Source organism: Marmota monax, unplaced genomic scaffold (assembly GCF_021218885.2).
Source record: "Marmota monax isolate L192 unplaced genomic scaffold, Marmota_monax_Labrador192_F-V1.1 WCK01_AAM20220418_F8-fsc00038, whole genome shotgun sequence".
NCBI classification, from domain to species: domain Eukaryota; kingdom Metazoa; phylum Chordata; class Mammalia; order Rodentia; family Sciuridae; genus Marmota; species Marmota monax.
In genome coordinates, this window is record NW_026692498.1 from 7,320,938 (window position 1) to 7,336,224 (window position 15,287).

Genomic DNA, 15,287 nt, shown 5'->3' on the forward strand with positions numbered 1-15,287 from the left:
GATCTCTCCCAGGCCTGTCCCTCTTTCCCACGTGTTTCCTCATTCATCTGAAGCTGGAGAAGCTGTTGGTCCCTTGCACACACTTGTGACTATTCCTTTCCTCTTGGGTCTCCCCTGGCTGACCCCAGCTGCCCAGGCAGGGATTGGACCCAAGCACCTGAATCGAGGTCTGAATATCCACAATAGACACTTGACTTGCTCCTGCTTTGTTCTCACTCTGGGCTCTGAGTCAGGTGTGATCCTCCTGAGAGTAAGGCCTGCCATCTGGCATGGGGCCTTCCCCACTTGAGCACACCTTCTGCAGGGAACCCAGGGCAAGGGTACAGGATGCTCAGCCACAGGAAGCAGCACTTTTTATTGCAACCAGAATCCCCGGGTCATGTGAGAAAGGGATGGGACAGGACACGAGGCTGGACACATCTGGTCACTGATACCAGGCTACCAGTCCAGGACACAAAGCCAAAGGTGTGGAACAGCCCGCCAAGGGCCCAAGTCCTCCAGCTGCCTCTTCCCTGCCCTCAGGCAGGGCATCCAGTGGGCAGGGGTGGAAAGAGAGTGGAAAGGGGGCTCTTTCAGCAGAGCTTTCACCCAAGAGAGAGCAGTTGGCAGTGGGGTCAAATGGTGCCCAAGAAGCTCAGGGCACTCTGGGCTGACTTCCGCTTGTGTCTGGGTGGGTTGTTCCGGGAAACCAACAAGGCATACCGTGCCTGTGGGGAGAGGACAGGAGGAAGGGGAACAAAGGCTCACAAGGAGAATCACCCGCCAGCGACCACAGGTAGGCCAGGGATCCTTGACTTTGGGCCAGGGCCATGTCCACACCCGGCCTCCTGGCCTCACCCCAGCCTGGATGCCTGGTCAGCCGAGGTCCTATGTGGGGATCTGCACGCCGTCCAGGTCCTGATCCATGATCTGGAGAACATCTTCCAGGATGGAGGGCCCTAGGTCCACGTGCAGGGACAGCAGGGAGCTGCCGTGGGACAGGAAGGGCTCCTCGGCCCCCGACTCTGGGGTCAGCCCGTTGTGGGGCGAGCCAGCCTCTGGAGTCCTCCAGATGCCCACATTTCCTGCCTCCTGTGGGGAAGGTTGCACCTCCAGGTGCAGGCGAGGGGGCTTGGGTGGGGCCTGGGCTGTGGGCAGGGTGAGGGCCTGGGGCCCCCCAATGACAGGTAGGGAGATGGCATTCTTGAGCAGAGGCGATGGCTCGATGGGAAGCAATGGGCCCACGGGGAGCTCCTGGCCACACATGGTGGCAGTGCGTGTGAACTGGAAGGGAAGGGCAAAGCTGCCGTCCTCCTCCGACTCCTCAACTGCAGTTCCTGGCAGAAGGTGGAACTTGCCCTGCAGGAAGGAGATGTCCCCAAACATGTCCCCGCCACCTCCACTGCCAATATGAATGGTATGACGGAAGTCCCCTAGTGGTGGGCTGATCATGTCCGAGGACAGCAGGTCCCGCAGCTTCTCCTTCTTGCCCTTGCGACTGCCACGCTTCAGATAGATGGGGACCTTTGTGGACATAGTGACCTCACCCAGGCCTGGTTGCCCAGCCCGCGGCTTATGCTGCCTCCTCTCAACACCCTCAACCCCAAACTCCGAGCGCAACGTTCAGGTGCTGGAAATGTGCCAAAGGGCTGAAGACCAGGGTGTGGGATGTAACCAAAACGGACCGAAGGAATTGCAAAAATTAAGATTAAAGGCCAGGGAAGGCAGAGGTTGAGATAAAAGTCACTTTCTCCCAAAGGATTGGAAATTCTTTTTTGAGAACTGGAGGCAGAAAGATGGAGAATCTGTTGCTAGCAGTGTGCTTTGGTCTTGTTCCTAAGATTCTCCACTGGGTCCAGGGCTGAGGAGCTGAAACACAAAGGGGATATATAAGTCAGGGACAAGAGGACAAAAGTAACCATTTCATTTCTGGTCCCCCTGCCTCAGTCCAACTTGGCTCCTCTCCTTGGGGGAGCCCTCTGGAAGAAGCAGGTCTTCATAAATCCACTGCATCTTAAAGAGTAGACCCTGGGAGTCTAAGGCAGGAGGATTGCAATTTTGAGGATAGCCTCAGCAACTTAGTAAGAACTTGCTTCAAAATCTAAAATTCAAAATAAAAAAGAACTAGGGATATAACTTAGTGGTAAAGTGCCCCTGGATTTGATCCCCAGTAAACCTCCTCCCCCAAATGGGACAGAACACCAGCACCAAGCCCCTCCCTTTATATGCATAAAACTGAGGCTTGGAACTTGAGTGATAGGCACAAGTCTTGTACAAAGTCCTACTCTGATCTCTCGCTCTGGATCCCAGGCTCTGCCTATCACCCCCACCTGAGTACTCTCTCCCTTTCCTGATCCACTGCACCTCATGACACATTGTCCCTCATGACATGTAGGTACCAAGTTGCGTGGTGGTCTCACAGATGGTCTCAATACCCAACTCAACTGAGGACAGAGAGCTTGAAAACTGTCTGTTCTGCTTAGGCGTGACCTGGGGCAGGATGTACAGTAGGTGTTCTGCAACAGTGCAGGACAGAGCACACCTCCTGTGGGTCCAGTCACATCCCACCTGGAGGGGAGTTTCTGGGAGATTCCCTTTTCTCCTCCTCCTCCTCCTCCACATTAGGAGTTCTTATGTGCAGGGGCCCCTGAATCTAATACAGTGTATGGCCCTCCCTCCCTGCCCACACCTGAAGAGCAGGTAGGGTGGACAGTTTAGATATTTTTAGTGGGAATTCTTACCTGACATTCTTTTGGGCTTTCTGCAAACACATCTCAATCAACACAACCACCCTACTATCACCCCCCACCTTTGAAAATTAGGGTATTGGGGTGAGGATATAGCTCAGTGGTGGAGTCCTTCGCTGGTATGTGTGAAGCCCTGGATTCAATCCCTAGCACCGTAAAAAACAAAAACAAACAAACAAACAAAAAACCTGTTTTGGGAGGATTCCTACAAGGCATTGAAGAGAGAGAAGAAAATGCAAAAACATGGTATAGAAGGTGCCATTTATTGAAAGCACGACTCCTTCTCTATATAGGCATGTATAAGAACATACATATATGGGTCTGTATAGGATTCTGTCCTCTATAAAGACAGAGAAGAATCTGGAAGAATTTAGATTGTCCCATGGACTACACTGACAGGTAGGGGCAGAGAGGATGTGTGGAGTCACGGATGAGGAAAGAAAGATGTCCTCAGTAAAAGTGATCTGTAACACTTGGTCCGGTTATTACAACGTGGTGTACGTGTATGGTACACATTAATGCCAAAGAGTGTTTGGCCAAATGTTGATGGTGGTTGCCTCAAGATGTACAATCTCAGGTTAACTTCTCTGTCTTATTCAGACTTTTCTAAACTCAACTTGTTTGTGTGTGTGTCTGTGTGTTGCTGGGGATTAAATCGAGGGCCTTGCTGAACATACTAAGTAAGTGTGCTACCACTGAGCTACACCTCAGCCATCAACTTTTTAATTTTATTTTTGGGGGGGGGGCGGACTGGAGACTGAACCCAAGAGCACTTAGCCACTTAGCCCTTTTAATTTTTATTTTTTAAATTTTGAGACAGGGTCTGTTTAAATTTCCCACGCTGGCTTTGAACTAGCGATCCTCCTGCCCCAGACTTCCAAGTCGTGGGGATATAAGCCTGGGCCTGGCCATCAGGCCTGGTCATCAAGTTCTTACTAATAAGCATATTGGGGCTGGGGCTGGAGCTCAGTGGAAGCGCACTTGCCCAGCATGTATGAGGTACTGTGTTCGATTCTGAGCACCACATAAAAATAAATAAAATAAAAGTCTGTCAATAACTAAAAAAATTTTTTTTAAATAATGAGCATGTATTATTTATATGCATATATTGTTTATGTAGTCAGGAAAAAAAGCTATTCATATATATATATATATATATATATATATATATATATATATATATCTTGTAGTTGGACACAATACCTTTATTTTTGTTTACTTATTTTTATATGCTGCTGAGAATCGAACCCATGGCCTCGTACATGCTAGGCGAGCACTCCACCACTGAGCCACAACCCCAGCCCCTAAAGCTATTTTTAATGTGGGAAAAAATAAATACACTATGAAAGGGTGTCATACTGGTTTAACAAAAAAAGGAAATGGAGCAAGTATGTCCTCTGCTTCCTGGGGGTGATGCATGGAGGGCCTGGTTGGCACAGTACAGACATGCAGGAGCCCAGATGTGCAATCAGCATAAAGAGGCAAAGAAAAAAATTTGTTTGGGTCATCCAGCAGATAAGGTCAGGGCCAGGATTCAAGCCAGATGAGCCTGCCCTCTCCCACTGCTCCCCACCCCATAGGTCAGCCAGGGGTAAGCAAAGGAGGCATCTGCCAGTTCCCCTGCCTCATCCTTCATCCTGGGCAGGAGGAGGCAGGAAGGAGAAAGGAGGATGCAGGAGCAGGACCCAGTCCTTCCCCCCAATGTGGGCCTTGGATCAGGAAACCCCACCCCAAGACCGGACACCCCAGGTCAGTCAGGCTGAACCATGGACTCTGGACATCTTGCTCCTCCCAGAGCACCTGCAGCTGCACAGGAAACAAAGGAATGACTCTCCAGTGGTAGCATTCCAGCTAAGCTTGGAAGGAGCTGCCGGGAGGGGAGGCGGTGGGCCTCCCAGGGTCTTGGAAACCCATTTATCCTCTGTCTACCACACCAGACCCAAGGACATGCTGACAAATATCCAATCCACCCCCTTTTCAGGAGAGAGCCTGGGAGAGCTTTTCCTTCCTTTCCACTGATGGAGAGTGGGGCTCACCTATGGGATTTGCCCAGAGCCTGAGCCAGGTCCTCCCTCCATCCCTAAATCACACTAGAGCACCAGGCCAGCTTGAATGTTTCCACAGCAAAGTGGGCGTCCCTGACAGCTGTCTCACTCAGAGCCAGATGTACCCACCCAATTCCAGATGTGGAGAGACCAGAGGCTAAGGGGAAGGGTGGGGCCACATCAACCACCCTGGGGAGAGCTGGAAATTACAACCAGCAAGCCTCAAGTATTTAGATTTGGCAACCATGAAGCTTCCCATATTAATGTTCCCAGTCACATCACAGTGAGTGTCCTTATTGCCCTGTACAGAAGTGGGAGCTGAATCCCAGCGATGTTAAGAAACTTTCCAAGGCCAACCAAATAGCAAGAGCTGGCATTGATCCATGTGGCTCAAATGTGGTGGGCTGCCACAAGTGGGATGTATCTGGGGAGTAGGAGGGAAATCACCAGGTCCCTTCCAACTAGTCATGCCCTTTGGCTCCCCACTCCCCTCAACTTGCAAGTGTGCAGAGATGAGAATGAGACTGTCCCTGGGAGGCTGGTGGAATGGCGCCAGGCCGCAGTAGGAGGAGCAGATGAGAGCCATCCCAGCTCTCTGGCCTTGCCTTGGACCTCCCTCAGAGTAAATGACTTCCTGGAGGTCGGGTCTCTCCTGTCCTGAGGAATATCAGACCACTCCCCACTAGGAATATTCAAGAAGGAGGCCCCTGACCTTCAAACTAGAAGACTGGCTTTAAACCCAGTTCTATCCGGGAGTGGGTGATCTTGGGCAAGATACCCCTCCTCTCTGGGTCTCACCCTCCTCATTCAGAAAATGGGCTGACGGCTGCTGGAGGCCTCACTGCTGTCCCGCAAGTGAGGGCGCAGGGGTCACTGTCAGTCCTGTCAAATGGATATTCAGAAACTATCTGCAATGCCTTCCTCAAGCACTATGGGTCTCCGGGATACTGCCTTGAACAAGATCAAGAACAAACTGCTCCTGGCCAACCCAGAGTTGGCGAGCGGCAAGCGCAGGTTAACCGGCGGCTACGTCTCCCAGTGTCTGGGTGAGGAACGCGCCCGGCTCTGCAGCCACTAGGTGGCGCGCGCGCTCCCGCTAACGTCCAGCGTCCTGGAGGAGTCCCAGGGCGCAACCGGGTCTCCAGCGCGCCTCCGGGTCCAGGCAGGAGTCCCCGAGGAGCTGCGCGTTCGAGTATCAGATGAGGATTGTCTGTGGGATCGTTTTCTCTTGGGAGTTACTGGTCGCACATACAGACAATGAATGGGGGAAAGGGGCGATGGGGGACCCTGTCCCTGTCTCCAAGCTCTGGGAGGGGCCTCCCTGGTGCTTCCCGGCCTGGGCGATGTCCGAGTGTCCGCTCGGCGCCAGGCCAGAGCTCCGGCGAACAAGCCCCCGCCCCTCCCGCGGGTCGGGTTCCTCTGCCCGGGCTCGAATTCCGGCGCCGTCCCCTCCCCGTCCCCAGTCCGAGGGCAGCTCAGCCCAGCCGGGATCCGTTTCAGGACACTGCAGCCGCGGCTAAAGATAGGAGAACATCTCACCATCGGCTAAAAATACGGCCCGAGCCCAGGCGGGGACACTGGGTGGCCGGAGGACGCTTCTGGGTGCCCGGGGCTAGGACCGAGGTTCCGGCAGATTGGAAGGAGGACTGGAGATTTTAAGGTGGAAGTGCGGCGCCCCACGGGCCGTGCGGGTCACGGGTGGGGCTGCGGGGATCGAGGCGCAGGAGGAAAAGCCCACCGAGCCCGAGAACCTGAGCGGTGGTGAAGCCGGGACCCGGGCGCGATCGGGGACCCGGAGCCTCTGGAATGGGCCTCTCAGGGGACCCCGCGGAGCCGCGGGAGAGCTGCAGAAACCCTGGCCCGAACTCACCATCAGGAGCGCTGTCAGCGGACCCGCGGGAAGCGAAAGCTCGGAGCTGGACCGCGAGGCTGTGGGACCCGACCCGGGCTGTGAACTTACTGTGCGGACAGTGGCCCTAAAGCCCCGCCCCCGTCCTGCAGATCCAATGACGATGCCGCCCCAGTAGGACCACGCCCACAGCCCCGCCCCGCCCGGGCACCGCCCAGGGCTCCCCTAGTGCAGAGGCGCTTGGTTGGGGTACGGAGGCCTCACGCTCCCAAGGGCGCGGTCCTGCTTCCGTTGTTGCTGGCCGGCTCTGTCCGATACCGGGGGTGGACTCCCTGGACTCAAGACTGTGCCCTCTGGAGCCAAACCCTTGGTTCTAGAAGGCCCGGGGAAGCGGCTGCTAGAAGACCCAATTCTTCGTATTCACTGGGCATCACTGGACCTATTAAGGGCTGTGTTCGGGGAGGCCCTACTACGCGAATGAATGGGGCATTGGAAGTGTCCACGTTAAAATCTTACAAACTCATGAGCATTTTGAAGAGCTTATAAGCTCTCCTAGAAGAGCCAGAGGAGAGACAGAAAGAGAGACTGAGAGAGAGAGAGAAAGAGAGAGACCGCAGTGTGTGGTCTGGGCACACCTGTATTTGCTGACCAGCTAGGTGACTTCCAGAGAGGAGGTGGGGCTCTGACTCACTTCATGGACTCATACAATTATTGACGGGCAGGACTTCACAGGGTCTGGAGATAACTGAGGGAAACTCTGTCCTTGTTCCATTCAGTGATTCAACAGATATATGTTGAGCATCTGCTATGGATTAAGCTCTGGGAATTCAGCACCCCCTGGGTTGGAACCTACAGCACAGTAAAGGGAAAGTCAAGAAATCAAGGTCCCAAGCACAAAGTGATATCCTTCCACGTGGGTCAGTGCTAAGATTCAGGCAAATGAAGAGGGGGATAGTGATCTGGTGAGGAGATCTTCATTTTCTGCGGAGTGTCAGCCCAGAAGGTATAGTGGGTCCAGGAGGGTTGGCTCCATGTTGTGAATGTGGGAAGGGCCCTTAGTGAGGCGGGGTGAGGAGGAAGGATGTTAGTGGTAGGGGGGTCCTGGTAGGCAGAAGAATGCTCCCCCTGAGGTGTCCATTTTCTATATCTTTGGAATTTGTGAATGTTTTATTACATCGAAAGAGGAAATTACAGTTGCTAAATCAGTTGGCTTTATGCTATTAATATTTGAGATAGGGTCTCACTCTGTTATCCAGGTTGGTCTTGAACTTCTGGGCTCAAGTGATCTCCCTACTTCAGCCTCCAGGGTAGCTAGGACGACAGGCATGTGTCACCATGGCCAGCTCAGTTGACTTTAAGATAGGTCATCCTGAATTATCTGGGTGGGCCCAGTGTAATAACGGGGACCCTTAAAAATAGAAGAGGAGACAGAAGGGAAGAGTCAAAGAAAGAGACGTTGTTCTAGAAAAAGGGCCAGAGGATGCCTTGCAGCTGTCTTTGAAGATGGAGGAAGAGGCCAGAAGCCAAGGAATTTGTGTAAGGAAATAGATTCCCTCCGAGAACCCCCAGAAGGAACATGGCTCTGCTGACACTGATCTTAACCCAGTGCAACCTGCGTTGAACTTCTGACCCACAGAATGTAAGATAATGAATTCATGCTGTTTTAAGCTTCCACGTTTGTGTTAATTTGTTCCAGCAGAAGTGGAATATGAATACAGGAAGTTTCAGGTTTTAATCTTGAGCCTGCTCAGCTCCTCCCTCAGCTCCCCAGGGAGGATGGGTGAGGGGCGTTCTGCCACGACTAGCCTGGTGGCTTGGAGGAAACAGGCTGAAAAGTTCAGGAAGAGGGAAGGATGACCCAAGGTCCAGTTGTGGCATAGGTGGGTGCTGTGGTTTGAATGTGTACCCCCCACAAAAGAGTGTTTTGGAAACTTAAAGCATTGTTGAGAGGTGTTTGTGTCATGTGGATTTCATCCCTTTGAGTGGATCAGTGCTCATTATAAAAGGGCTTGGGGCTGCAAGTTCAATCTGTCTCCCTTTCCCTTTCTTGTGTTTCTTCTTTCCATCATGGGATGACATAGTTTGAAGGCCCTCGTTATGCTTTTGGACATTCCAGACTCCGGAACCATGAGCCAAATAAATCTCTATTTATTTATAAGCTACCTGGCCTGTGGTATTGTGTTATAGCAGCAGAGTATGGACTAAGAGGCTGTGTGTGGTAAAGGCTGTGCCTTTCCCCCTTTTTGCCACCTGGGTGTTGCCAGGCACTTCTCCCCTCAGGCCCACCAATGCCCTTACCGATTGCCTTTTGTCCCTGAATCCTGCCTGGTGAGTGATCAGAGCTTGAATGATTATCCCCTTGTAAAAGAGAAACTGAGGTTTGGCAGAAGACTGAGACAGGAGAATCACAAGTTCAAGCCCACCTCAGCAGCTTATCGAGGCCCTAGGCAACTCAGTGAGCTCCTATCTCTACATAAAATGTAAAAGGGGCTGGGGATGTGGCTTAGTGATTAAGCGCCTCTGAGTTCAATCCCCACCACTAAAAATATTTCAAAAAGAGAAACTCTTTTGAGATTACTACAATGATTTGCTTGGCCTGAAAGGGGCAGAACATGAGGGTCCTGAACCCCTTCCCTCAGGCTTCTCAGAATTGTTGTCTCTGCCCTCCCAGTGGATCCTGGAAGAGGAGGGGGTGGCTCAGTACACTGAGCTCTGGCCTTTGAGCCACCAACCAGGTTCTGAGCTAGCTGTGCTGATGACTTGCTCTGAGGTCTCCAGTAAAGAACTTTCGCTTTCTGAGTGTCCTTGCTTGTGAAACAGGGGAAGAGCATCAGGCCACATGTGTCCCACACAGGGGATCACATGAGCTTTATTAATGGGAATACATAGGCCCGCAGGCGGCGAAGTTTTGTGAAACGTTACAATAGCTTTTGCGGGCAGCTGTCCTTGCCGACTGACCAGGCAACTCTAATGATTAAAGCCACCTGAACCTGTAGGGGTCCAGCTGAGCCAAAGCCCCCACCCCTGCATGGTGCCCCCAAAAGTCCTCCATCGGGGCTGGGGGGTGGGGATGGTCAGGAGCTGCATTCAGAGCAGGTGTTGACACAGACAATTCCAGGGATGGAGGATTGGAGAAGGCTCCAGCTCTTGGTCAGAGCCACCAATAGTCAGGAACCAACCTAGAGCTCTTTGCAAAGGTTTTGAGGAGGGTGGGTTTGGGGGTCCTGGGGGAGAAGTCCATAGCCACAGAGCCCCTGAGCCTGGCTCAAGCCCCTGCTCTCCTCCTCCGGCCTGGCTACCAGGCCAGGGCTCCAAGCCAGGACTGGAGCTGCCATCTGCACTCTGGGAACTGTTTTCAGCCCCCCCACGCCCCTGTGGGAGAAGCTTCTGTGTGGCGCTGGTACCCCTTGCTGCTTGGACTACTCCTGCCAACACCCGACCCTGGGTTCTGCCCTTTACAAGAAGAGAGCAGGACACTTCCTCTTCCTATTCACAGATGAGGCTGTCCCTTGGCTGGGGACCCCAGAGTCCCTGAGGAGGTTCTGCTGAATGGATGAGATCTTTGTGTATACACCCAGCATCGCTGCAGGGACCTGCAATTAAGCATTTCTAAAATGGGACTCCAGTTACTAAAACTGGCTTTTCCACACAGCTTCTCAGGTATGTGTAGGGACGTGTGTGTGTGTGTGTGTCCAGCATTTCTGACCCAGAAGACACAGAGGCAAGTGCCAACCCAAGCCTGGACCCTTTGCCTGGGTCTGAGGACTCAGTTGGGGCCTGGATTGTCCTGCCGGAGGAGCTTCTGGACACTCTGGTGGCCAAGAGGGCACTTGGGAGGGGCAAGGCAGTCCATGGTAGAGAGACACTGGAATGGCAAATGCAACTTCCTTTTCCCTTGCCTGGAGCCTCCCATACCCTGGGACAGTCCCGGCAGCCCCACAGCCCCTCCCCCACTATCACCCCCCCCCCCCACACACACACAGGGGACTGATTCAACCCTTCCTTCCTGGCTCCTTCTTCCTGGAACTCGCTAAGGGCCCTTGGGCCAGAATCAGACTCCCCTCCCCCAAGGGTGGCCAGCATGAAGAGACCAGAGCGGAAGTCCTCTCTCCTCAGGCTCCATCACCTGGGGACCCAGGACCCTGAGGGAGACCTGGCAGCAGAGACTCTCAAGGGAAGGGTGGAGTCCTCTTGGACGGTATCTAGGGGAGGTGCTGAGAAGAAAGGAAGCCTCAGGAGATGCCTAGCTCCTTGAGCAGGCCATAGGTCAGCCAAGAGCTGGAAGGGAGCTCCACCTACCTATGGGTGCCCCCAACATCCCAGCTGAGTGCAGCCTGCAGGGCCCATGTCCTGAGCCCCCAGCTCTGCGCTGGAGTTTGCCTTGATTGTTTCTCATTTCCTTCCCCCACAGGATGCCTGCCAATCGCAGCTCTTCCCTCCTGCTCTTCACCCCCCTCAGAGAACTGGACCCAGCAGAGGCTGGGACTGGAGATGACTGGGCACTCTGCCTTACCCCAGCCCACTCCCTGGGCCTTGGGCCGCTCTTTGGGAGTTGCATGGTGGCAGGGCCTTGCCGGAGGAACTTTTCTTTATGCCTGAAGTTTGGCTTCTGGCCCAGTGACATGGGGGTTTCCAGAACGGTGACAGCCCTGTCCTAGCAGGGACAGGCCCAGGCACTTCCTCCCAGAGCCTTTGGGAACGTCAGCCCCACGGCTGTCACTGGGCGTAGGGAACAGTTGTGGAGTCAGCAGAGGCTGTCTTCAGTGCTTCCCACGCCTTCAGGGACACCATGTCATTAATCTCAAAACCCATCTTCTCCTTGCCCAGGGCTGAGCTGGAGCAGAGAAGACATAGGTGGCCAAGCTGGGCCCAGCCCTCAGAGAACAGCTAACCCCTCAGGAAACAAATAACCAACTCCAAGACAGCAGGAGGTGTGCCGTGGCCAGGGCCTGTGGTAGAGGCAGCTCTGAATCACCTTGGCTCAGGTGGAGAACCCAAGAGAACAGCCATAGAAGAATTTGTCCTGCCAAGGGATGGAAGCAGAAGGGACAGTCAGAAGGGCCTCGAGGAGAAGGTGACAAGTGAGCAGGGTGGACAGGTGAAAGGGAGTTTGCTGGGCCGAGAAAGGGAAGGACACTGGAGCTGCCATCGGTGTCCACTGCAGGCGGAGCAGGAATAGTCCTGGTGAAGGCAGAGGCACTGGGTGATCAGGAGGCAAGAGATGTCCAGCAGGCCTGTCCTGGGGGTCAGTCCAGGCGGGGAGAGGGTGAGCACTGTCTTCCCTGCCCGGCATCTGTCCCTTTATTCTGGCGTTGTCCAAAATACAGTCTTGCAGAGTCTCCAGAAACATGGTGCCTACCCCGAGCTCTAAAAGTGGGTTTGAAGCTTGTGCTTGGCCACGCTGGGCCATTCCTAGGCTCAGGGATGGGCGTGTAACACCAATGGGCATCAGTCTGGGGACTTGCTGGGAGTCAGGGTTACGAATGCCAAGATGCCAGCCCCCAAAGGCTGCTGGTCATTTTTACCACCCTGAGGGAAGAGCCTGCTTGAGAACAAACAGAGCCAAGCAGAGCCAGAGACTGAATCTCAATGATGTTGCTCGTGAGCTCCTAGATCCGGTCATGCCTGAAACAGTTTCCATTGCATAAACCAACAAATTCCAGTTCTGCTTAACTTAGTTGGGGTTGGTTTCTGTTACTGGCCACTGAGAGGTAAAATCCTACTACAGAATAACTGAAGGGAGGTGATAGCTCCTGAGAATTTCTGACTGCCTCGGGAAGCATATCGAGGGCCTGTGGCCTGATACGACTAGCAGTTTTTTCACTTGAATTACTTTTTGGATAAGGACATGATTTCATGTGGTTCAAAATTCAGAAAATTCAAGAGGCAAAGTCTTACCTCTGTCACCCACTTCCCCTCCCGGAGACAATGGATGTGACCAGTTTCTTGTACCCCTGCTAGAGTTGTTCTTTAAGTTCAACCAAAGCCTCGCCCATCTTTTTGACACAAATAGCCAATATATAGACAAGTACAGCCCCAAAGTCCTGTAGGCCCTCATGGGAGCCAGGGGAGGGCTGAACCCCTTGTTGGGGGCCTCCACTATCCATACTGGTCTTCACTTTGCTTTTTTTTTTTTTTCTCAGTTAACATTATATTTTGGTTTGAATATGCTTTGTTTCCTCAGCAAACTCAGTTGAAGTTTAATCCCCCTTGTGAGCCAGTGTGGTGGTGCACAATAATCCCATCAGCTCAGGAGGCCCAAGCAGGAGGATCGAGAGTTCAAAACCAGCGTCAGCAACTTAGCGAGGCCCTAAGCAACTCAGCAAGATCCTATTTCTAAATAGAATGCAAAAAAGGGCTGGGGTTGTGGCTCGGTGGTTAAGCAGGTTCAATCCCTAGTACCCAAAATAAATAAGTAAGTAAATAAATAAACAAATAGGTCCCCATTGTGAGGCATTGAGAGAGTAGAAATATAATCTGACCATGAATGGAGATAAGTCTTTGTGGGGTGATTAGGATTAAAGTCATGGGGTGGGCCCTTCCCCATGATTGGATTCTGGTGGCTTTATTAAAAAGAGAGTGATCCAGGCTCAAGGGTGCTACTCCCAGCTACTTGGGAGGCTGAGGCATGAGGATTCCCAAGTTCGAGGCTAGCCTGGGCAACTTTGCAAGACTGTTTCTCAACATAAAAATATAAAGAGGGGTTGGGGATGTGGCTCAGGGTAGAGATCCCCTGGTTCAATCCCCAGTGCCACCTCCCCCACTGCACACACTCCCTGTCTCTTGTCATTTCATACCCCATGCAGCATGGAGACTCTGCCAGCAAAAGGCCATCACCAACATGTGGCCCTTCCACCTTGGACATCTGGTCCTGTGAGCCAAATTAAACCTCTTTTCTGAGGACATGGAGGTGGACACCTGTAATCCCAGCCGGATGTGGCTCACTGGTAAAGCACCTCCAAGATCAATTCCTGGTACAAAAACAAACCCTCTTTTCTTTATTGCTTCCCAGTCTATGGTATTGTATGAAGAGCAACAGAAACGGAACTAGTGCCTCTGCACCAGGATGAGGAGTGTGTTCTCCAGATCACATTTTTACAGCTATATGGTTTTCCAGCTCAGGAGTAGCCTGTGAGTCACAGAGGCACGTCTGGGGGCGGGGGGTGCAGCAAGTCATGCTGTCAGTGCTGTTCCACACATGCCTGAGAGACTTCTAGCAAGATGTAAGGGGGGCCCTGTACCGCTGTGCAGGCCTGTAATCCCAGCAGCTCAGGAGGCTGAGGCCGGAGGATCACAAGTTCAAAGCCAGCCTCAGCAATTTAGCAAAGTCCTAAGCAACTTAGTGAGACCCTGTTTCAAGACAAAATATAAAAAGGGCTGGGAATGTGGGTTGGTGGTTAAGTGCCCCTGGGCTCAATCCCTGGTATCAAAAAAAAAGGGTGAATGCGACAAATCCTTCCCGAACTCCCCCACCCCAAAGCCTGAGCCTCTGCACCCCTTCCCAGAGGCCTCTTCTGCTGCCAGAAGTGTCCTAGGGAGCTGGCTACTCAAAGGGCCTTGGAGTCCTTGAGTGGACAGGGCCTTGTGAAGAGCCTTCCAGGAATCGGGAGCAACGCTGGGTCTCCCCACGTGCCCCGCTCTGTGCTGGGAGAGCAGGTGAGCAGGGCTCAGCGCTGATGGAGGGGACAGGACGAAGACCCTCACCCAGTGTCTCCCACTCCTGCTGGGGGAAGCTGCTTCCTCTGAGGGGCTGGGGGCTGCCCCTGCCCGCTGGCCTCTCCCTCCCTACTCCTCCCAGTGAGGCTGTTGACTCAGCCTCCGAGGCTTGGTTGTCTTTCTCAGCATGAAATGCTTCAGACCCCAGGAGGATGTGGCAATGATAAGAGCAGGCAGAGGAGAACCCGCAGGCCATGGACAGGCGCCCGGGTTGCCAGGGAGCAGGGTCAGCAGGGTCAGAGGGCAGCAGCTGTCCCTGAGACCTTTAAGAGGCCCCGGGTCTAGGCAGCTGCAGGTCCTCAGCTGTCAGGAGGGCTCTGGGTGGGTGGGGAGTAGCCTGCAGCCCAGGAGGAGGAGGAAGAGGAGGAGGAGGAAGAGAAAGAGGAGGAGGAGGAGGAAGAGGAAGAGGAGGAGGAGGAGGAGGAGGATCAGGAAGAGGAGAAGGAGGGGAAGGGGTCTGGGCAAGGGGATGTAGAGCTGGTAGTTGGTCCACCCTGGACTGAGGGTGGCCCAGCCTAGGCCCCTGGGCATTTCCAGGGCACACCTAGAGGGAGCAGCCATAGCCCTGGCTACTCAGGAACAGAGAACACAGAGTGACGGGGGTGGGTGACAGAGAGGCCCAAATTCCTGAAACACAGTCAGCTGAGCCCACCATAGATGGATGTCCAGGAGCATCCTCTTGTCTGCCCACTAGAATCTTGTCACCCTTCTCCTCTCCCAAGCCAGTCCCGCCCTTTGCCCTGTCGTTAAGGAAAAGTGTCGTCCAAGGTCCCCTCCACAGCAGTGTCTGGCCCATCGCCCCTGCACCAGCTCCCAACTCCTCCTTCTGCAGCTCTGGATCTCTGGGAGCCCCGGTGCCCTCTCCATGCCTGCGTCTCTCCAGGGCGGCTCCCGGCTCCAGCGGCCCTCTTGGGTGCTGCCCTTTATCCATCCTCCCAACAGACCAGGCGC

The 15,287-nt window shown here is 53.6% G+C and overlaps 1 protein-coding gene and 1 long non-coding RNA gene across 2 annotated transcripts; one reads left to right on the forward strand and one right to left on the reverse strand.

The window, feature by feature from the left end:
• Positions 1 to 336: 336 nt before the first annotated feature.
• On the reverse strand, positions 337 to 6,782 carry Cdc42ep2 (CDC42 effector protein 2). Its single transcript, XM_046445273.2, has 2 exons — positions 6,642 to 6,782; positions 337 to 1,848 (listed from the first exon to the last, which is right to left on the reverse strand). The coding sequence occupies exon 2, from the start codon at positions 1,513 to 1,515 to the stop codon at positions 868 to 870; it is 648 nt and encodes a 215-aa protein (XP_046301229.1). The 5' UTR covers positions 1,516 to 1,848; positions 6,642 to 6,782; the 3' UTR covers positions 337 to 867.
• On the forward strand, positions 5,940 to 14,636 carry LOC124093094 (uncharacterized). Its single transcript, XR_006851848.2, has 3 exons — positions 5,940 to 7,623; positions 10,117 to 10,280; positions 11,032 to 14,636. It is a non-coding gene; the product is annotated as an uncharacterized LOC124093094 (long non-coding RNA).
• Positions 14,637 to 15,287: the final 651 nt, after the last annotated feature.